Genomic DNA, 23790 nt, shown 5'->3' with positions numbered 1-23790 from the left:
GAAAGGGGCGGGTCCTGCCTTCCGGAACTTTTCGGACAGAGGCGGAGTCTTCTGCCGAGGACCGCTCGGAAGAAGGCGGGGCCTCCCCTCGCATCAGGACCAGTCTGGCTGCACCTGCATCCTTAGCTCAGCGCATCCCTGGGGCATCTGAAGAGGCGACCGCAGCTGGCAACCGGGGACCAGACCATCACAGGGGGCACCCGCCAGATACCTCCCCGCTCCCCTGACCTAAGCGCTGTAGAGCGGCGGCCTCGGTTCTGATCCAGGGTTCTCAGAGTTGTCTGACCATTGCAACAGCCTTTACAGCAAGAGCCTCTGATTACGACATGGCCGAAATCACCAATATCCGACCTAGCTTCGGTAAGTACAGTCGGTCCAACTAAGCCTGCGGTAATCGAAAGAGTTGTCAGCTAGGGGAACCCAGCGGCTGCACAAGGAATGGAGCCCAGACCGGGGTCTTCAAGTGCCAGCCCCGCTAGAATCGGGCCTGTGGAGGTGGGTCGTGGGCAGTGGACGGAGCCTGAACTTGAACTATGGGCTGCAGAGGCTGGGAAGGCTAGAGACATGGAGGCTGGTGGGGGGTGGACGGAAGGTCCAGGATGCTAAAACCTCGTATGGTGCACCGTCAGCACTGCTGGAGGTGAGAAACAGAGTTTGCAGAGGATGCGAACCCCTCCTTCTGGGGGAGGACAGGTGGAGTAGGCCGAGCCCTCCCCCTTGGGGCGCGCAGGGCGGTGCCCCTTCCTCCCCATCCTAGTCCTCAGGCTGCGGGGGAGGGAGATGGCAAGGGGGATGGGGCATCAAGATGGCAGTTTGGAGACTGTGGGCTGTGTGGCTGGCAGCCAGGGGAGGCAGCGGCCTCTAGGGAGAGAGGTGCGGGGGTGGGGAGTTAAAAGGAAGCCACTCCTTAAGCCGGTCAGCTGGATGCGGAGGCCGAGGGGAACCGTGAGCCCCGCAAGTTCTATTCTGCATCGTAATGGTGGGTCCTTCTGATGCTACCAAATGGCGCTTGGTGCCGCGGGGCTAGGGGATGACGTGATGTCTATTTCTGGGCCGCCTGGCAGTGCCCAGGCGCTTCCTCCCGGGCCTTTTGTTCCCCATTCCCTGGGCTGGCTTTTCAAATCGGGGGACTCACCCGCGCTAGTGCTGGAGCTGGTGGGGGCCCGACCCAGGCCGGAGGGGGAGGGGCGTGAGAGGCCCAGCCCGGGGGAGGCCGCTTTGTGTACCAGAGAAAGCATTACGTCATCTCGGCGCGGCTCCAAGATCTGTTACATTCCTTGGAGCAGAGAGTGGAGTGGAAAATAGGAAAAATGGGAAATAAAAGCTCGAGAAACAAGTTTTTCCTCCTAGGGAATTCCTCCAAAATATGCTAGGGTAACAAACTACCTGTGCTATGTCTTCCTGGTGCAAACATAAAAAAAAGAATTACCCTGCGTCTCCCTCAATTGCACATAACCCCAGTTCGGATGGTAGCAGCCAGTGAGAGGGCTGTCAGCCAAGGGTTCCTTCATGTCCCTTAAGAGCTCCTAACCCTCAGACAATCCAGAAGTTTTGAGCATCCAGGGTTTGGGTGCGTCCACAATCCAATATGGAAGTGGCTTTTCTCACTCTCCAGGGAGAGGTTTATGGAAATGAGCAAAACCCAATGTGCTCCATTCTCTCGATATCCAGAAGACATCAGATCAGGGAAAGTATCTAGACAACAGATCACACCCAATTACTACTTGCTCCCACTGATTCTGAAGGCTAAATCTTGATGTTTTTGTCTTCCACTTCACCTTCTGCAATTGCTATTCTTTGAGTCCTAAATTTCTAAAATAGAAGTCTCTTTGGAGATTGCATGAGCACCCTATGATTTTCTTTCTGCTCTTTCTTTTTCTTCTTATGCCTTCTTTTCAAAATGTTCTTTTTTTCTAATTGCATTTCCCAATTCCTTGGAAAGTGAGATGGTGTGATTTCCTTTAGAACGAATATTAGTGGAAAAGAGAAAATAAATTTTATCAGCCTTTTACATACTACATTTTATTTAATTCTTCCAAATAGCCTCTGATGTAGGAATTATTATATATACTTTTTCCAGTTGAGGAAACTGAGGCTCAGAGAGCTAAAATAAATAAAAGTTACACAAAATAGTGAGGGTAGTGCCAATGTCCAGTTGATGCCAAAGTTTATTCTCATATCGGTATCACACTGGTCTATTTGACAGGGAAAAGCTGGTTTAGTAAAGGAAGTCAGTAAGCAGGTCTCGTCAGGGACTCACAGAGTTGGGCATAGCCCAGATGTGTCTCACAGGCCTTTCAACCCTTGCAGAGGGTTTCCTACACAAGAACTGTTACTTCTGACTTTTTCTTTTTCTTTTTTTTTAGCATTCTTTTTTTTAAATATATTTTTATTGATTAAGATATTACATATGTGTCCTTGTCCCCATGTTACCCTCAACCCCCCCCCCCCCCACTTCTGACTTTTTCATGTCTCATAGAGTACTCCATTTCCAATGCCTTAGCCCTTGGGAGATACAGCAAGCCAACGCTCAATTATCCACGACCTTAGAGTACAAAAGGAGCAAGAGGCATAGGTCACTGCAATTTACAACTACTTTAAGCACTCACTTCAGATATCAGTTCCAACTTCCTTTTCCCACCAACCTTTTGACTAAAGCAAGACAGAGGGTTCTGAGTCTCAACATCCCCGATTTTCCTAATTAACTGCATTGAGTGTGGGAAGGAGAAGCAGAGGTTAACAATTAAGAAAAAAGTAGAGCAAAGGTGGGAAATAAGGTGGAGAAAAGCACCTAGGTGATTTATAAATGGATTGATCTGTTTCTCTTCTTTTCCTTCTCTGTCCTTCTGAAAGATAAGAATCCTTCATCTTCTTTCTTACCCACACCACCTGCATTTTCTAGCAGTAAAAGCCAAGGCATGGGAAGCAACAGTGGGTTCCCTTGGGATCACAGAGTAAATTTAAAGTAGAGCCAAAAGGATCACTCCAATGTCTCCCAACATGGCCTTTAGATCTCTCTTTCAAATCATTCTCAAAAATACACCTGTCTCGGTAGTTCCCTGCTTTCCCCTTACAGAGACAATGTTCAGTTTCACTAATCACTAGCAAGCAATTTTCAGGAAAGTCCCTTATTGGTGAATAGAGAGCCATTTTCTTTTAGTTTGTGCCATTTTGATTGACAATTGAAACCAATCAATTGTTCAAATAAATACTTACTGACCTTGTGTTAGATGCAAGAGACTCAGGGATTCAGAGATGAACAGGATGTCATTTCTGCTTGCTCTCAATGAGCTGAACACCAAGGCTGTCCCATTTTGTGAAAACTCTCTCCATAATAACTCTTATTTCACTTAATTCTCTGTGAATAAACACTGTTATTATTTGGTATGGACATGGTCACCTTGATTTATTTTGTTAATGGCTTTATTCCTTAACTATATTATTTTAGAATGTAACTCCTCCTTTTCTTTAACAATTTTTTTTATTTTTATTGATTTTAGAGAGAGGAACATTGATTGGTTGTCCCATTTATTTATGCATTCATTGATTGCTTCTTGTATGTGCCCTGACCAGGGATTAAACTCAAAACCTTGGTGTATCAGGACAAACTCTAACCAACTGAGCTACTCGGCCAGGACTAACCCCTTCTTTTCTTACCTGGTCCCAGCTTTCATGAAACCATGGATGTCTGAAGTAGAAAAAACATTGAAGATATTTAGCACAATCTCCATGGAAGAAATCCCTTTTAGAATATCCCTAACCAGTGGTGATTCAACCTCTGAAAGTTTTCAATTATAGATTCACTGCTTTATGAAGCAATCGGGGCTATTGTGAGGCAGTTGAAATAATAATTTGACTCTTTTCATTGAGTCAGATCTGTCTTCCTGCAGCCTGTACGTGCTGGTGCTGGGCCTGCCTTCCAAAGTTAAATCAAATCACACCTTCTTCCATCACAGCATCTTAAATAATTGAAGACAGTTATTATTCCTAGACCTCTCAGCTCCTTCAGTTCCCAGATCTTTCACCATCTTGATTATCCATAATGTAGAGACACTTTGGTGTCAGGCAAACCAGTATTTAAATCCCATCACTACCATTTGCCGTTACTTGGCCTGGGGCAGATTTGAGCCCCCAGGTTTCTCCATTGTAAAGCGAGTATATTAATAGTTCCTACTTAATGAGTCCTTTGATTCAAAGAGAGGAAGCTCTAGCTCAATGCCTGGCAGGGACATAAAAAGTGTACAACCAAAAAAAAAAGCAGTGTTTATTCCTGTCAGTGCTAGACAGTAGACAGAACACTCCATATGTGTTGTGACCAGTGCAGATGAAATTATACTACCCTCCTGTGATCCAGACATCGTATTCAAAGTATAAGTCGGCTCTAGCCTAGTTATACTCCAAGCTTGTGGTCACCTAAACTGCTAAGTGATTTTTGCTCAGACTTGTCAAGTCAGGTCTCCCGTTGCTTATTGACAGGTTTTAAAAACCAAATAGAATTTTAAATTTTCCTTGAGATATGTCATCATATTGACCTCACCCTCTTTTTCCGATCTGTGGAGGCTGTTTTGAATTTACGAACTCATTTGTTCACTGAACACTTCCTAGGTGCCACATGGTTCTGGGACCTGGGGATATAGCAGTGAACAGACAGAAATTCAGTATTCTTATTAAGTTTATCTGGTGAGGAAAAACAGAAATTGTTGGGCGTAAGAACTACTATGAAGAAAAAATAAAGCAGGTAATAGGGATATTATCTCACTCGGGGCAGTCAGCAAATGCTTCTCTGATAACATGAAGTTTGCACAGAGGTCTGCAGTGAGAGGCAGAGAGCCGGGCAGACCTAGTGAAAGGATGTTCCAGGAAGAATCTGGAATATTCTGGAGTCACACTTATTTTCTTATTTCTCCCTGTCCAAATCTTTCCTTAAAAAAGTAATGTGGGGTTTGTTATGTTTCTGCTTCCGTTGAAACAAAATTATATAACATTTCAAATTCAAGGGACCATATTATGGCACAATGGGTTTCAATATTTGTGATTACCACAGAGGATTATAATTTGTGTGTGTATACATATATACATTACATGTTATTAAAATGCAATATATAAGTATATATATGCAAAACATAAAAAAGTAATATGGGGATAGTTACAAAAATAGTAATGGGGGTGTAAGGTACAGCATAGGAAATATAATCAATAATTTTGTAATATCTATTTATGGTACTATTTGGGTACTGGAAATATCGGGGGGAACACTTTGTAAAGTATATGATTGTCGGACCACTAAGTTGTACACCTGAAATTAATACAAAATAATATTGAATGTAATTGAAAAACTTAAGCAAGTCAAGTAATGTAGAGAACTAGAGGCTGTATCTAGACCAATTGGCTTCAGTGACCTTAAAGGGGAAATAACCCCAAACCTAATTATCTAAATTAGGGGCCAACTTGTGTGGCGAAAAGACAGGTAAGACTAGAGGAAGGGAAGGAAAAAATCTGTTTCTCTTTAGTTACTTGTTTATTCCACAAATATATATATTAATTGTCTTTAGTGCTGGGGATACAGAAATAAACAAAACAAACAAAATCCCTGTCCTCAGGAAACTTATATTCTAGTGACAATAGATAATAAACAGTAAATTTATATGTGTGTTTATATATGCTCTTGTGTATGTGGGTGTGTATAACAGAGAGAGAGAGAGAGAAAGAAAGAGCAGACACATGGAGAAAATTAAGCAGGGCTAAGAAGTGTGGGTCTTTGGGATGGAGAAGGTTGCACTTTTAAATGGGGTGGTCAGGGAAGATCTTACTAAAAAGGTGACATTTGAGCAAAGATCTGACTTTTCCACAGTCTCTCTTTTTCTCTTTCTAAAATTCTTCTATTTGTAAATACCTAGGAGCTGAAATTTAGAACATATATTAAAATATTTAAACCCTCCCTGGCTGGTTTTCTCAGTGGTTAGAGCATCAGCCTGGGTTCCAACGGGTCTCAGGTTCGATTCCCTATCAAGGGTATGTACCTGGGTTGCAGGTTCAATCCTGCCCCAGTCAGGGCACCTGCAGGATGCAATCAATTAATGTGTCTCTCTCACATCGATGTTTCTCTCTCTCTCACCCTCCCTCATTCCCTTCCACTCTCTCTAAAAATTAATGGGAAAATTACCTCGGGTGAAGATTTTAAAAAGTACTTAGACCCACTGTTCTTATTACCACCCACCCACTTTTGCTACCCTTGAGCAACCTACTAAAATGATCTGAAGTCAACCCCACATCCTTTCACCCTACAAGCCAGTAAGTCAACTCAGTCCCACTGTTTACAAACCCTGTCCGAGATGCAGTGGAATACCCTCCTGAACCCAGACACACCTCGTGCCCTTGTGTAACAGTTGAGGTGAATGGGTTCCCGTGTAAAAAGGTGACCTTACAAGACTTACAGGGCAGTTTATGTGAAACCAATCATTATTAGCAAACCAGGTTCCTAAGTGCTAAGGGAAGGCCAAGACAATAACAGGGAGTTGGGTAGGCACTTCAGGGAAGTCTTTCTGGAGAAGGTAAATATTTCACTCGGGTTTGGTGGAAAGGAAGAGCCGTGGCTTGGTTGAGTGGATGGATGAGGGCATTGCTAAGGGAGGGGATAAGTTCATGAGCCCAGATGAGCAAATTTTGTGTTGGAGGCTCGGTTGGGATGAACTTGGCTCCAGCAGAGGCACCAAGTAGGAGAGCTCCGGAAGCGGGTTGAGGTCCACCTGCCTTAACGCATCTCTGTTCTCCACCTTCAGATATGTCACCGGTGGTGGCAGGCCTTATCGGGGCCTCTGTCCTGGTGGTGTGTGTCTCGGTGACCGTGTTTGTCTGGACATGCTGCCACCAGCAGACAGAGAAGAAGCACAAGAACCCACCGTACAAGTTTATTCATATGCTCAAAGGCATCAGCATATACCCAGAGACCCTCAGCAACAAAAAGAAAATTATCAAAGTGCGAAGAGACAAAGATGGCCCTGGGAGGGAAGGTGGACACGGGAACCTGTTGGTGGATGCAGCAGAGGCTGGCCTGCTGGGCCGAGACAAGGGTCCCAGGCCACCCAGCTCTGGATCTTGTCTCGGCCAATTACCCATCAAAGTGGACTATGGGGAAGAGCTGAGGAGCCCCATTGCAAGCCTAACCCCCGGGGAGAGCAAAACGAGTTCTCCATCGTCTCCAGAGGAGGACGTCATGCTGGGGTCCCTCACCTTCTCAGTGGACTATAACTTCCCCAAAAAAGCCCTGGTGGTGACGATCCAGGAGGCCCATGGGCTGCCCGTGATGGATGACCAGACCCAGGGCTCTGACCCCTACATCAAAATGACCATCCTTCCTGACAAGCGGCACCGGGTGAAGACCAGAGTGCTGCGGAAGACCCTGGACCCTGTGTTTGACGAGACCTTCACCTTCTACGGCCTCCCCTACAGCCAGCTCCAGGACCTGGTGCTGCACTTCCTGGTGCTCAGTTTTGACCGCTTCTCTCGGGACGACGTCATTGGGGAGGTCATGGTGCCGCTGGCTGGGGTGGACCCCAGCACAGGCAAGGTACAGCTGACTAGGGACATCATCAAAAGGAACATCCAGGTGAGGAGGAAGTGTGTGTGGGGGAGGGATGGTAGGTTGGGGGAGACAAGATCTTAGGGGACAAATGGAAGGGGGAGGGGGAGGGGATGAAATGGGTGGCAAAGAGGGACTGTGGGGCGGAAGCTCTCACCTACCAAGAATAAGCCGTGGTCAGAGTAAGACAGAGGGCCTGGCAGGTAAGGTCTCCTCTAGGAAGCAGCTTCCTGGGGAGAGAGGGACAGGTGGCTTCTGAAATTCCACGTAGTAGCTGGTATCCTGACACTGCACCCAGCCTGCTTAGCTGTAGGGGCTAATTTTCCCCCCTAAATAATATGTGATCTTCCTCTAGCGAATTTCTCACAGCTGAGAAACTTTGAAAGTGGTTCAATAATTTCCCCCTCTGCTTTCCTTTCCCAGCCCAAACCTAGGGGTATAAATAGCATCATGTCTGGATGTCTTTTAGTAACCATTTTGTAAATGCGATTAAATGAATTGCTTCACCTCTGAGCCCCTGAGCCAGGCCCAAACCTCTGCTACAGATATTTCTTTCTCTATTCCTCCTCTCTGTTGGCGTGAGAAGGGGGGATGGGGAGGGGAGAGCCTTCTCTCCCACCGGGCTAGCATTGGCTCTTGAGTTGTCATTTCAGGGGTACAAGAAATGTGTACCTGTCCTCCATTAGTTCATTCACTTCCTCCACATTTGGGGAAGCAATGTAGTTCTATGGTGAAGCCAGCCGTGGGCAAACTATGGCCCGCAGGCCGGATCTGGCCCTTTTGAAATGAATAAAACTAAAAAAAAAAAAAAAAAAAAAAAAAAGACCGTACCCTTTTATGGAATGATGTTTACTTTGAATTTATATTAGTTCACACAAACACTCCATCCATGCTTTTGTTCCGGCCCTCCGGTCCAGTTTAAGAACCCATTGTGGCCCTCGAGTCAAAAAGTTTGCCCACCCCTGGGCTAAGCCCTCAGGCTCTGGAGTTGGACTGCCTGACTTCATGTTCCAGCTCACCCTTTTCCAGCTGTGCGACTTGGGAGAAAACCCTTCTAAGCATTTTCCCCCCCAGTGTAAAATGGAGCTAATATTACCTTCCTTACAGGAGTAGGTGGCTCAAATGAGATAATATCCCTGGTATGTCAGTGCCCTAGGGGAGCTTGTACTCTAGTGGAGGAAAGACAGACGATTTTGGCAATTACCATATTGGCAGGTGCTTTGAAAGAAGTTGTTGACATTTTAACTCAGAGTTTCATTTATTTTTTCAGGATTAAATATAAGTGGTTAATAGCAAGGGCTTTGAAGTCAGACCTGAATTTTAATCCAGGACACTGGGCAGGGGGCATTTACTAAACGTCCAGGGGGGCTCTTGGCATGAGCCCAATTTCTTTCTTTCTATTTTATTAACTCCCCTCAGGGAGGGATAAGCCAGGGCTGCAATCCTTAGCAACACATTCCCTGGGAGAGGCCCCCCACAGGACACCCAGAGCCTGTGCAACCCCCCACCAGAGCCTTCCCACCCCCCTGGCTTCCCAACAGTGTTCTCCCCAACCAGTAACTATGGGCAGGGCTGTGTTCCAACCCGAGCCATGACTGTCATTCCCCACTCATCTGGCTAAACACTCATCCTGGTGATTCCCTAGCACTGCAGCCTCCAATGCCTGCCCGAAATCCTCCCGACTGTAGCCAAGAGTTTGCCCTTTCTGGTCTCCCCTTAGCTCACCAGTTAGAGCTGCTCGGGCCGACTCCACGCTGTCTGTAAAGAGCTTTTTTTTTTTTTGGTCTGTGTAAAGCATTCCTTTATACTATGGGGCCCCATGATCTTCCTCCAAAGATTCCTGCGTGGTGGTGAGAATTGCGTTTCTCTATATAGCTCCTCACTACTAACTGTATTTCCTGGCCTTTAGCAGAGAATTCATCTCTTCTTCTTTCCATTATTCAGGGCAGTCCGGTTGAAGAAGCCCAGGACTGGTCATCACTTTTACTCTGTCCATTTCATTACCTTATTCTGGGCAGGTGGTTAACATCTCTGGGCCTCAGTCTCTCTCTCGGCTGCATCATGAAGTTTACTAGGATCACTTTATGAGAGCACTCTTGGTTCTTATGAACATACAAAAAGATATAAGAAGCATGAAAAATGAACTCTTTATGATTAGTGAAAAGGAGATCGTGATATAAACTCTGTAATACCCCAAATCTCTGAGTTGGGCTTTGGGACTTGATTTTTTATTTTTTTAGTGGCAAGCAACTTTTTTCCTAGTATTTTATTCAGATAGAAATGAACATGCAGTCATATTCCCACAATAAATTCCCCACAAGGAGAAGGGAGACACTGCAGAGAGGCTGGGGAATAAAAAAGAGACACTGGGAAAAGAGAATTACCGAGTGGGTAACAGAGAGCTGTTAGACTCCTAATTTCTTCAGGTCATTGTTTTCCCGCCTCTCCACTGTCCAATCCAGTGTTGGTGACCTGGGACAACTGCCACTTAACGAAAGGATTCTTAAAACCTCAGATTTACAGGGGCCTTAGAGGTCACCCATTCTAGCCAAAGGGACTGAAAAGAGAGAGAGAAAAAGCAATGTCCCTTTCCCAGGAACAATAAAGAAGCTCGCTCTGTATGTCCTGGGGAGGAGGAGAGGGGGGAACATGAAGGTTTTTGTTTCTTTTGTTTCCCCATGATTGTGATGGATGTGGAGGTGGCCCTTCGTACTGCTCACCCCAGTAAAGGTTTACTGTGGATGTGTGGCTAGCAGATCATCCTGGGAGGGGCTCTGCTAGTTAGAGGAGATAGGTTTCTCCCCCGCCGAAGTGTTCCTGTGTCCGTCTGTCTGCTTCAGGACCCATGCTCCTGTTCCTCTTTCCCACCGAGGGCGGGCAGAGCCTCCCAACTCTGCCAGGGACAGACAAAACCCTTTCTCCCCCTTGTCCTTCTGCTTGTCTGCCCCACAACAGGGCCTTTGCCTCATTAAGCCAAGGGACTGGGAAACGGAGCCCGCTCCCAGCCCTTGACAAAGAGCCTTTGAAAAAGAGCCATTGGCAATGCTACTTGGAATGGGATTGGGTGGGAAAAGAAGGGGAGGAGAATGAGGGGACGTGAAGCTCTGTTCTTCGATGCAGAATGGAATGGCATTCAGGTAGCGCTGCGGCTGCAGACTTGGGTATCACAAAGGGGCAGCTGAATGGGCACTGGCAGTCTGCCCAGGTAAAATGACAAAGGTGAGGGCGGCCAGAAGGAAAACAGTTGCCCGAGGAGTGATTTTAGGGGAGAAAAATATTAAAAGGGGAACCAGAAGTTGTCTACTTTCTCAAAGACCTAGGGAAGGGACGTGGAGGTTTAGATTAGGGAGATTTTGCTATCATGAATGATTTAGGAAACAGTTTTAAACAAATATTCAGGAAACCTAAACTATAATATTGTAGTTAGTGGTGGTTTTTTTAAATTGATTGATTGAATTTGAGAGAGCGGTGGGGGGGTGGGAGAGGAAGAAACATCAATGTGAGAGAGAAATGCTGGTCAGTTGCCTCCCACAAGTGCCCTGACCAGGGATTGAACCTGCAACCTGAGTGTGTGCCCTGACCTGATCGGGAATTGAACCTGCCACCTTTTGGTGTATGGGACAATGCTTCAACCAACTGAGCCACGCCAGCCAGGGCTAAAACTCTGTGTTATTTTTTTAAATCAAATATCCCTTGAACCCCACGTATCCTTCTTCTGTCTATAAAGTTAGAATTATATTGAAAGATTGCATATTTAATATTTAGATACCAGTATTCAAGATGGTCCCGGAAATAGATATCAAATCTACTTAACGTTTCATTATTCGTGGAAAGGGAGGAGAGCAATGGCCCAAATAATCCAAAGGTTCTCGCTTTCTGGATCAGCTCTGGCTGCTGGGGCTTTCTGTGATGCTGGAACTGTTCTCCATCTGCTCTGCCCAATATGGCAGCCACACATGGCTGCTGACCATCTGAAATGTGGCTCCTGTGACTGAGGAACTAAAATGTTAATGGATTATAATTTCAATAGACACATGTAGCTAGTGGCTACTGTATTGGATAGCTCAGTTCTGAAATGTTTTGGAAGGCATTTGATTTTCTTTCTCACGGGGGATTACTTTCCCAATGCCATTGGCTGTGGGTAACAGTAGTAAAAAGGAGTTTACGTTCTCTGGTTGTATTCTGATTTGTGTCCAAAAGAAGCAGCCCAGAGTATACTGGTTGGCAAGGGCAACCAGCCTGTGATTTTAAACGGGCTGAGGGTACTTCCTGTGGATATCATCGAAACCAGACAATATGTATGTTATGGGCAAGGAAAAAATGGGAGACTTCAATCTAGTAGAGAAAAGCTATCACATCTTTTTTAAAGTCTATTCTCTTTTGTACTTCAGTTTCAAAATTAAGTTTTAGTTAGTCATATTCTATGCCCTATGAGAGACATTTTCATATGCTCCTGGTATGAAACATCGTCTTGAGAAATTTTTTAAACCACATGAAATAATCGAATTCCTTATTATCACAATTTTATTCCTTGAGATAACATAAGGCTTATAATGAAAACATAAACTATTAGGTTTCCCCCTTGTTTTTCATTGATAAGCTGGTTAAATTACTGCTGTTGTCCTCCCCTGTATCAGACACACGTGACAGAGCACTAGCTTGTAGCCTCTCCTTCTTCTTCTTTTTTTTAAAATATATTTCTTTATTGATTTCAGAGAGGAAGGAAGAGGGAGAGAGAGATAGAAACATCAATGATAAGAGAGAATCATTGATTGGCTGCCTCCTTCACGTCCCTACTGGGGATCGAGCTCGCAACCCGGGCATTTGCCCTTGGCTGGAATCGAACCTGGGACCCTTCCGTCTGCAGGCCAACACTCTATCCACTGAGCCAAACTGGCTAGGGCGCTTCTTTTTTTAAAAAAAAAATATATTTTTATTTATTTCAGAGAGGAACGGAGAGGGAGAGAGAGATAGAAACATCAATGATGAGTCATTGATCAGCTGCCTACTGGGTATCAAGCCTACAACCCAGGCATGTGCCCTTGGTGGGAATCGAACCTGGGACCCTTCAGTCCACAGGCTGACACTCTATCCACTGAGCCAAACCGGCTAGGGCTAGCCTGTAGCTTCTTGAGGGTAGGACTCTTCATTGTCTGTTTTTTCAGCCCTAGCTGCTGGCAGAGTTCCTGGCACTTAGTAAGTGCACAATGAATCATTTTGATGGACATGTGAGGCTGGAAGTGAAAATAGTCTATTTTTGCTCAATCTAAGAAAAATTCCTGAAATAGGCGACATTTCTTTGGGACTATGAATAATACAAGCAATAAGATTTGATAGTAGGCCCTGGCTGGGTGGATCAGTTGGAGTATCATCCATATACCAAAAGGTTGCGGGTTTGATTCCCAGTCAGGGCACCCATACCCAGGTTGCAGGTTCAATCCCTGATCAGGGCACGTACAGGAGGCAACCAACTGATGTTTTTCTCTCCCTTCCTCACTCTCTGAAATTGATTAAAAAACAAACAAACATATCCTTGGGTAAGGATAAAATAATAATAATAAGGTATACATGTTAACACACACACACACACACACACACACACACACACATATACTGATTTGATAGTGGAGGAATGATTTTGTCTCAGATTTAACTTGTGTCTTAAATTCCTCAAATTCTACCTCCTTTTGTTTTCTTTATCTCAGCCTCAGCCCCACTTTCTAAGCTAGAAACTTAAGAAATAGTCCTCCAACAAGACAAAACCAACAAACAAATATTCCTCCACCTCTTCCCTCTCCCCTACATTTACATCCAATTAGCCACCCACACCTAGAACATCCTGGCAATTCTCCGTGAGACATAGCTCACCCCCCTGTCCAACCCCTCTGCTCTAGCCCTGGCTCCAGGCCTCATCATTTCTTCCTCCGCCTATTGCAGCAGCTCTTAACTGAGCTTTCTGACTTTGGTCTTTCTCCATTTTCCAGCTCTCACTAGAATAATAATATTATTAATGAAATACTAAAAACAACCATCATAACTCTGTCACTCCTATACCTACAGACCTCGCCTTGCCCGGTGGTGACTCTGCTGGTTGGCGAGACTGCCCCACTGCTCTTTACCCTCACCTCACCCACCTCTCCAGGTTCCTGCCAGGCACCCCAACATCAGGAACATGCGCCTCTCACCATCCTCTGAGCACAGTGTGCCCTTCCAGGGCCCCGTGCCTTGGTGCCAGCCACTCCTTCCACGCTGCCTGGTGTGAGCTTCTCTCTGCCCATTGTCTCATGGCCTCTGACTCACCCTTCGTAACTCAGCCCAGATGTCAGCCGGCAGCGCCTCCCTGAGTCTCCCGGCAGCGCGTGGACAGGCTTCTTCCTCCTCTGCTTGCTCCATCTGTGTCTCTTCTATGCTTAGTGAGCTCCGTGGGAGCAGCTGGGTCCGGGCAGCTGCGGCCCCCAGCACCTGGCAGGTAGGGAGCCAGGGGTGTAAAATGTTCTCGGAGGACGAGAGGTTTTTCCCAAGTTCACAGTGAGGCCTAGAAGACACGTTACAGATGGGGAGGCAAAGATGTCGGCCCAGGGAAGAGAGCGACGACTGGAGAAGACGCCCCGAAGTGCATGACTGAGGCAGGCGGGGCAGGTGCGGCTGTTCACCTGGTGGCATGGAGGGGCGCAGGCTCAGAAAGGCCAGGCGCGGAAGCGGCAAAGTGAAGGCTCAGACCCAAATGTCCTGCCTCCCAATATACGTGTTTATCACAAGAACCAAATGAGGAAATAGGAGAGAACACACTTCTGTCACGCACACTGTACTCCGGGCACTGGGATGTCACAAAATTTAACTTATTTAATCCTTTTAATAATCCTCTGAATGAAGTACTATTTTTAAAAAAAATTTTTATTTACTGATGAGAGAGAGAGACATAAATTTTCTTGTTCCACTTAGTTGTGAATTCATTGGTTGCTTCTTTTTTTATTTTTTATTTTTTTTAAAATATATTTTATTGATTTTTCACAGAGAGGAAGGGAGAGAGATAGAAAGTTAGAAACATCGATGAGAGAGAAACATCGATCAGCTGCCTCCTGCACATCTCCCACTGGGGATGTGCCCGCAACCCAGGTACATGCCCTTGACCGGAATCGAACCCGGGACCCTTCAGTCCGCAGGCCGACGCTCTATCCACTGAGCCAAACCGGTTTCGGCGGTTGCTTCTTTTTTTAAAAAAAATACATTTTATTGATTTTTTACAGAGAGGAAGGGAGAGAGATAGAGAGTTAGAAACATCGATCAGCACGCCCCTGCACGCCCCCTACTGGGGATGTGCCCGCAACCAAGGTACATGCCCTTGACTGGAATCGAACCCGGGACCCTTCAGTCCGCAGGCCAACGCTCTATCCACTGAGCCAACCCGGTTAGGGCTCATTGGTTGCTTCTTGCATGTGCCCTGACTGGGGATCAAACCCGCAACCTTGGTATCTCAGGACGACACTCTAACCAACTGAGCCACCCGGCCAGGCCTTTAGGTGCTATTTTTATCTCCATCTGATAGGTGAGGAAACTGAAGTACTACAGAGATGTCAAGTAAGTGGTCCCAAGTCATACAGATGACAAGTAGCCCAGTTGAACCCGGGCCAGGTTGGCTTCAGAGTCTGGGCCCTTAAGAACGGGGCTGTGCTGCCTCTCCATGCAATGATCTTATTTAGCATCTGGATTATAACAAGAACATCTCCTCTTACCCCTTCCCTGTCCAGTGATAGTAACATCTTCTTGGGGGATGGGCACCTGCCATGCAGCCTTCTCCTCCCTGTGCTTCCTTTCCAGCCTCTCTTCCCTCTCCCCGGCACACTTTCCGTGCCATGCCCGGCTCCCCTGCCAGGATTCTCATGCGCTGTTTTTCTTCACAGAAGTGCATTAGCAGAGGGGAACTCCAGGTGTCCCTGTCGTATCAGCCTGTGGCACAGAGAATGACGGTGGTGGTCCTCAAAGCCAGACACTTGCCGAAGATGGATATCACCGGGCTCTCAGGTAGCAGCTATTTACTCCAACCTATTTCTAAGTGTCTGAATGACACCCCCTCCTCTTGCCTGAGGCCCAGATACCCGCCCTACACACACACACACACACACACACACACACACACACACGTCAGGACCCCTTATACCAGTCGCTTTACATGCGTTCCTCTCTGTGTCTCCTTTCTCTTCCTGGGGAATATCTAGGTTATAGATTTTCCTAGCCAAATGGGTGAGCACATGGGACCTTGACCTTTGGTGAGATGCCCTAGTAGGAGCCCATGCCAGGTGCTGACTCCTTGCTCCAGGCATTGATTGTGCTGTCACTAAGACCACGTAGGGGTGGCCACCAAAGAGATGGACAGCAGAACCCCCTCCTCCCAGCATGAAACCACCATTATAGAGGAGAGGACCGTGTCATAGGCCTGTCTTCCTTTTTTCGTTTTATCTCTTTGGCGGCCCCAGATCCTTATGTCAAGGTGAACGTCTACTACGGCAGAAAGCGCATTGCCAAGAAGAAAACCCACGTGAAGAAGTGCACTTTGAACCCAGTCTTCAATGAGTCTTTCATCTATGACATCCCCACTGACCTCCTGCCCGACATCAGCATTGAGTTCCTCGTCATCGACTTTGATCGCACCACCAAGAACGAGGTGGTGGGGAGGCTGATCCTGGGGGCGCACAGTGTCACAGCCAGTGGCGCCGAGCACTGGCGAGAGGTCTGCGAGAGCCCCCGCAAGCCTGTGGCCAAGTGGCACAGCCTGAGCGAGTACTAACCCTGTGATCCTCGCCTCCAACCCCAGGGCCAGGCTGGGCAGGGACATGGTGGGGAAAGAGGTGGCAGAGAGAAGCGGACTCAAAACCTCACTTTAGTTGTAGAAGAAAATTTCTTACAAAATAAACCCTACAAAGAACACCCCACATGACCACAGCTGCAGATCAGTTCGTAGAGATGATGATTTCTCTCCTTGGCAAGGCACTAGCAATTCTTTTTTTTTTTTTTTAATGGGGAAAAAGAGAGAGGGAAAGACCTCTACAAGTTTATATATAACAATGTAACCTATACTTGCATGACTAATACAAACTGAAGAAATTAGCCTAGCTGCCAATATCAAGTTACAGATTTTAATCCATGAAAACTGTGTTTTGTGCCGAACTGTATTTGCTGATTACCTGAAACTGGCCTCTTTTTATTGGTCTTCTCTGAACAGTTACTCTCCCCACCTCCGCAAAGAATATTTTGCTCTTGTAAAACCTCATATTTTCATTGTCCCCATCTTTTCTTCCTATTACCTCTGACATCTCTGCTCTTTTATTGAGCTCCAGGTCAGAGGTCTGTAGTAAGCCAAGAAACAAAGGTGGACTGGATTCGGCCGGGTTTTCAGGAGAAAGACTGTTTGAGAGATGGGGCGTTTTTGCTGTCAGCTCTCCTGCCATGAAGGGGTAGACGGCAGCCTATGATTAAATTGTGATGAAGCACATGGACACATGAGACTCATGAGGCAGCATTAGGTTTACAAAACAAGATGATGTCTCTAATGAGCGCTTTGGAAATTCCAGCTTCAGCTATAGGATAGTACCAGTGAACACATCCTGCTGATCCCAAACACTATTTGCAGGGATGAGGACAAGGAGAGGAGAGATGAGATGGCTGCGACCTCCCTTTTGCAGCTGGATATGGAAGTGACAGCTATTTCTGGTTGATGGGTTAGAAATCATCAGATGTTTGAAGAATTAAATTGGCCTTTGTTTTTCCAGAAATGCTGACCCTTGAGAAGAAGCTTTAGTCTTCTCAAGTAGCTTAGGCGTGGTTAGTGGTTAGTTTTGCTTTGTAAGGCAAAGGGCCTCAAAAATTATTCTCCGTAAATTTTTTTAGCAATGACTCTTAAAAATAGCAGTGAGACTGAGTCATAAAGGTAACTTGGATTCTTTCAGGACATCTTTTCCCTCAAAACAAAGTGCTTGGTTCTTGGAACTGATGAGGGGAACCACAGAGTTCAGCCCTCCTTCTGCCAGTGGGCACAGAGGTTGGGAGCACTCAGCATCCTGCTGGGATTAGAATTCAAGTCTCTTTTTACTCCTAGTCCAGCCGTGTCTCTAATGTTGAGACTTCTCATGGTGGCAGAGACTTCACTGACAATAAGTATGCTTGGATAGGCAGTCGATATTTTTGCTAGCCTGAAGAGGAACTCAAGTCAGCAGCAGCTTGAAGCATGGCCTGAGGGATTCGCTAAAATTGAAGGTCCACTTCCATGCAAGAACACCACTTTCTAACTTACTTCTGAGAAGGGAGTTAAAAAGCTGAGTCGCTGTGGAGAGTGGTGATGTTGCCTTTGATGTTCCCTTAGCTCTTGTGGATTTAAAACCTATCTGCTCCTCCCGAATCCTTTGGTTGTTGTCTGTTTTAACCTTGATTCTTGACAAGGCGGAGCAGGACTGAGCAGGCACAAAGCCCTCTCTGTTCTTGTCCCTGTCAGCTCCCACCCACTACAATCTGACTCACTCTCTCACCATCAGTTGGGTTCACACCACCACTCTCTGTCCTATACTCCATGGAATGTAAATACTGTATCATACGTAGAAGAAAATAATTTTTGTTTTCTAAAAATGGCATTTTGAGATAGTTTAATGTAAATCTAACGAGAGCATTCTGAAACCCCATTAGGAAAAAAATTTAAATGATTCTTCTTCATCGCCTTAATGTCTAAAGGTCAGAAATTGCCGAGCAATCCATTTTTGTTTCCTTCCCAGAAACAATGCAAAGCAACAGGTGGAGACAGTCTGATCTTTGCCCTGCTGTGTGTGCCTCTGTAGCTCCTCCTGACCTAAGAATGGGAAAACAGCCTCACCCCACTTTTCTCTCTCCCATCTCCTTGTAGCTTTATTCCTTGAATTCGTTGGGTCTACTGAGTAGTGGGTAGTGAGGTGACAGGGGAGGAACCAGTAGTTCTGTAGCCTATGAGCCGCCTCGGTGTTTTTCTCAGAAAAAAGGCCAAAAGGAAGTACAGGTTTCCTCCCTCCTACCTCAGGCCTGATCCATCGTGCCCTTGACTTTGCTGTCCCAAAGTTTCTTAACTGACTTGGGCTTTCACATTTGTTCCCCCCAGAGCTAACTGATGAGGGTGGGAGAGGCATGCCTCCTCCTAAGAGTCAGTTGAAAGACAAGAGAGTCACATCCTACTTTTTGCACAAGGCACTCACGGTCAGGAATAGGTTAGGGAATGGTCACTTCGGATTTTCCAAGAGTCAGTTCTTCTCTGCTGACATCTTGATTCCTTTGGGAAGACAAGGGTTTCTCTTAATAACAAAAGTCCCTTTATGAGTTATTCCTTCTTTCAGTTCTCAGTGGAGCACAGCCAAGAGGTGCGTGCTTAGAAACAGTGCTCTAGGTATGAACACAGACAGAACTGGTTTGCGGGACAGGGGCAGCTTGCTCAGGAGAGGGGATAATGCAAGTCCTTTTTCTTGGAAGGCTTTTATTATGGCCAGGATAGTGACATTTCCCTCACCATGATCCTTCTCCAGTGTGGTTGTCTTTCTTTACCTTGTGTCTTCTCTTGTAAAAATGAAACTCAAGAATAAAATAAACGTTGTCAAATTAAAAAAGAAAAATCTGAAAACGCTAACATGAATCGTGTGAAATTGCATAATGCCGTAACGCTAACCTACAATATGTAATGCTATCTTGTATGTTGAATTTGTTAATGCACCGCACAAGTGCAAAATAAAAACCGATTCCCATTAAATAGAAACAGCGATGTCAGCATGGTTCTCTTGGAAGCTGGATGACGACGAGTGAAGTGAATACTCAGATTCTAAGAGGATGTTCCAGGGTCTGTTTTCAAAGTGTGTGCCTCAGGCCACCTGATTCAGAATCATCCGGGGGCACTTGTGGAGAAAATGCACATTCCAGACTGCTGTCCTAGAGACTCTCGCTTGATAGGTGGCTTGGTTTGCTGTTTGTCCTAGTACTTTTTCTAGTCATTCTGCTTTCCCTTCAAAATGTAATTTCTAAGACCATAACCACCAGGGGGAGAGATGCTGGTTTTGAGTGCTGAGAATTACTCTGCCCTTGTAATTGGGAACATTTATTCCAAAAGCAATGCCTAGACTGACTGAGTTGGTTCACTCACTCATTCATTAATCTACAGCTATTTACTTATTGAGTGTCTACCATATGCCACATACTGCGGATACAGCATATTGATAAGCAAGAGTCCTATTCTTATGAAGCTTAGCAGAGGACAAGCATTAATCAAATAATCAAAATAACAAATGTATAAATGCAAACTGATAAATGCTCTGAATGAAAAAAAGCATAGGTACTTTCAAAAATAAAGATTTAGAAAAAGAAAAAACATAGGTTAATGCAAGACTCAGGGGTCATATACTGGGGTGATATGACCCCTGCAAGTGCTTTTGTGGATTTCTGAGCCTGCCTTAAAGTCTGGAATGATTCAGTTTTCATATTTTCTCTTAATGGTCCTCCCTGTGTACATGCTTGGGGTAGAGAGAAAGGAAGCAGGAGAAAAAGCTCCTTCTCTTTGAAGTTTCAGTGAAGGAACTAAAAAACATTTTCAAATTATAAAACTAATATAATAAACATAAGAGAATTGAAAAATAAGAGGGGAAAATTAATCAATTCCAAAACCTAAACAACCGTTTTGTTTTCCAATCTTATTTCCTGTGCATTTTTTCCCTGATAACGTCACTCAGGATCATTATAGAAAACATGTAAAATAGTAAGTTCATAGAAATAGCAAAAGCATCCATCTACAGACAAACATCAATCATTTTGGCACATCTCCTTCCAATTTGTTTTAACTCTCTTATTATTGCGATCATGGCATGTATATATTTTCCCCTAGTTTTAAAAATAGTTTTAAAATAGGAACATGATATAACAAAATGATTGTAAGAGTAACTTGGAACTCAGGGTAATTTTGGCTACAAGTACACAAAACCCAATTCAAAGTGGCTTAAACACTAAGAAAATGTATTAGTTCACCTAAAGGGAAGTTCAAAGGTGGGGGGCAGCCTTTAGAGCTAACTCTGGCAAAGGGTCACTGAAACTATCAGGGACCCAGGTTCTTTCTGTGGGCCCAATATGATATGCAAAATAATGAATAGTAAGATTACTCAGCAAAGCTCTCATTTAGAATTGAGGGTCAGATAAAGAGCTTCACAAACAAGAAAACGCTAAAGGAGTTCACCAGCAAACCAGTATTACATGAAATGTTGAAAGGTATTCTTTTTTTTTTTTTTAAATATATTTTATTGATTTTTTACAGAGAGGAAGGGAGAGAGATAGAGAGTTAGAAACATCGATGAGAGGGAAACATCGATCAGCTGCCTCCTGCACATCTCCCACTGGGGATATGCCCGCAACCCAGGCACATGCCCTTGACCGGAATCGAACCCGGAACCTTTCAGTCTGCAGGCCGACGCTCTATCCACTGAGCCAAACCGGTTTCGGCTTTTTTTTTTTTTTTTAAATATATTTTATGAAAGGTATTCTTTAAGAAGAGATAAAAAATAAGAATAAAATGGCAACAAATATATATCTATCAACAATTGAATCTAAAAATCAAAATAAACAAGAAGTCTAATGACACAAAAAAAGCCAACAATCCAATTAAAAAATGGGCAGCCTTGGCCCATGTGGCTCAGCTGATTGACTGAAATGTTGCTGGTTCAGTCAGGGCACACGGCCAGATTTCAGCTCAGTCCCCAGTAGGGGGCATACAGGAGGCAGCCAATAGATGTTAGGCTTTCACATCCAAGTTTCTCTTTCCCTCTTCCTTCCTCTCTCTAAACATCAATAAAAATTACTAAAAAAAAGGAGTCTAATGAACAAAATAAACTGGTGAATAAAATACAATCAGAGGCATGGAAGCATGGAACACTAATGAATCTCAGAGGGGAGGCGGGAGGGGTGTGGGAAGAGATTAACCAAAGATCTTACCTATGGAGACAGACAGTAGGGCAGTGAAGGGGTGGGGTGAAGTGGGAACTGGGTAGAGGAAGCAAGGGGGGGAAGGGGAACATCTGTAATACTGTCAACAATAAACATTTTTTAAAAAAATAAAGACTTTCTCCTGGTTCAGAGCAAACTGTAATAAACTCTATCCATAACCAGCTCTGGGAAGGGCAGGAAATGACACATGTCCCCACCCCAGCAGCTTTTGTTAAAAAAACTAGTTGACTTGATATAGTCATGTGTACTGGGGAATGTACACACTGAACCAAAAGCTGCGCAGTAAGGATTCTGAGGTTGTTTTGTTTTAAGCAAGGACTGTAATTTTCAGTAATTTTGTGTCAAGGCCAACTCATATTTAAAAGTTGATTGGAAATTTAAGAATACCCCAAACATAAAGATCTATCGGCCCCGCCAAAGCCGGTTTGGCTCAGCGGATAGAGCGTCGGCCTGCGGACTGAAGGGTCCCGGGTTCGATTCCGGTCAAGGGCATGTACCTGGGTTGCGGGCACTTCCCCAGTGGGGGATGTGCAGGAGGCAGCTGATCGATGTTTCTCTCTCATCGATGTTTCTGGCTCTCTGTCTCTCTCCCTTCCTCTCTGTAAAAAATCAATGAAATATATTAAAAAAAAAAAAGACCTATCGGTCCTTTGTTCGATCCAGTAGTTTCCTTCAAAACAAGGTATGAGTTTACTTTTTTTAAAAATATTTTTTTATTGATTTCAGAGAGGAAGGGAGAGGAAGAGATAGAAACATCATGATCAGAGCCATTGATTGGCTGCCTCCTGCACGCCTCCTATTGGGGGTCGAGCCTGCAACCTGGGCATGTGCCCTTGATCAGAATCGAAACCAGAACCCTTCAGTCCGCAGGCCAACGCTCTATCCACTGAGCCAAATCAGCTAGGGCTGAATAATTCTTTAGTCAGAGAGCTAGTTTCCTGTATGGAACGGTTTCAGCTCCAGCTGTGCTGATAAAATGGGAGATAATTTGAGAGTAAATTTTAATTAGAAGCTGAGCAAATCCAGGACTATGCAAATCCAACATTTTCAGTATTGGACTGTAAAGCACTTTAAAGCCAAGTGCTTGTCAAACTTAGCAAAGACTCTGTCTCACCCTTCTCAAGTTTGAGTTTGGAGAAGATGCAACACTATCATTTGTCAGGAACTTACTAAACTTATATAAGAAAAAATTCTTTTGAGAAAATAAGCAATAACGACTAAGAATGAGGCCCTAGCCAGGTAGTTCAGTTAGTGGTTCCATATCTGGTCAGGACACATACAAGAAGCAACCAATGAATGCATGAATAAGTGGAACAACAAAAAAGACATTTTTCTCTCTCCCTTTCTCTCTCTCAAAAAAAAAAAAAGAAAAAAAAAAGCCCATCCAGTGTGGCTCAGTGGTTGAGCATGACCCATGCACCAAGAGATCGCGTTTGATTCTCGGTCAGGGCACATGCCTGGGTTGAGGGCTCAATCCCTGGTGGAGGCCATGCAGGAGGCAGCCAATGGATGTTTCTCTCTCCCTATTCCTCACCCTTCCTATCTTTCTAAAACTCAATAAAAACACATTTTTAAATAAATTAAAAATTCAATAAATTAAAAAAGAATTTAAGACTAGGAATGAGGGCACCCAGGCCAGTTTGGCTCAGTGGATAGAGCATCGGCCTGTGGACAGTTTGATTCTGGTCAAGGGCATTTACTTCGGTTGCAGGCTCCTTCCCATCCTGGGCCCTGGCCGGGGCTCGTGCAGGAGGCAACCAATCAATATTTCTCTTCCCCTCGCTCGTCCACTCTCCCTAAAATTCAATGGAAAAATATCCTCGGGTGAGGATTAAAAAAACAAACCAAAAAAATAAATAAAAGACCAGGGATGAGGGGAGACTTCAGAAGTTACAGCTTTTGATCTTATCTTTATTATTGCATTCCAGTTAAAGTCAATCTCTTCTCAATTTGACTCTTAAAAGAGTCAGCTACTCAGATCTGGCCCAGCTATACTAATTCCTTGTCTGAACTCCTATAACATTCTCACTTTGAAGCACATAATCTACTAAATTCTCTGAATTCCTATAATAGTCCCAGTTTGGAGCACATAACATACTACTTTAAAGTTGATCTCTAGTTGTTTTGTACATGCAAATTTTATCAAAGCTCAAAAGCAAGGCTGTTGAATACTTTGAATCCCTCACAGCTCTTTTTTCTCCCCAGTACCTGACACAGAAAAACAA

At 44.9% G+C, this 23790-nt stretch overlaps 1 protein-coding gene across 2 annotated transcripts; it reads left to right on the top strand.

Annotated features, from left to right (window-relative positions):
• Positions 1-73: 73 nt before the first annotated feature.
• On the top strand, positions 74-19340 carry SYT11 (synaptotagmin 11). 2 transcript variants are annotated; one of them, XM_059675168.1, is made up of 4 exons: positions 74-360; positions 6780-7606; positions 15481-15601; positions 16054-19340. In XM_059675168.1, exons 1-4 carry the CDS (start codon positions 327-329, stop codon positions 16362-16364), a joined length of 1293 nt encoding a protein of 430 aa, XP_059531151.1. In that variant the 5' UTR covers positions 74-326; the 3' UTR covers positions 16365-19340. The 2 variants fall into 2 exon arrangements, with proteins under 2 accessions (XP_059531151.1, XP_059531150.1); XM_059675167.1 differs by having other exon boundaries at positions 15481-15604.
• Positions 19341-23790: the final 4450 nt, after the last annotated feature.

Source organism: Myotis daubentonii, chromosome 18 (assembly GCF_963259705.1).
Source record: "Myotis daubentonii chromosome 18, mMyoDau2.1, whole genome shotgun sequence".
Lineage (NCBI taxonomy): Eukaryota > Metazoa > Chordata > Mammalia > Chiroptera > Vespertilionidae > Myotis > Myotis daubentonii.
The sequence above is the reverse complement of the archived record's forward strand: the minus strand, read 5'-3'. Positions and strand labels throughout refer to the sequence as shown.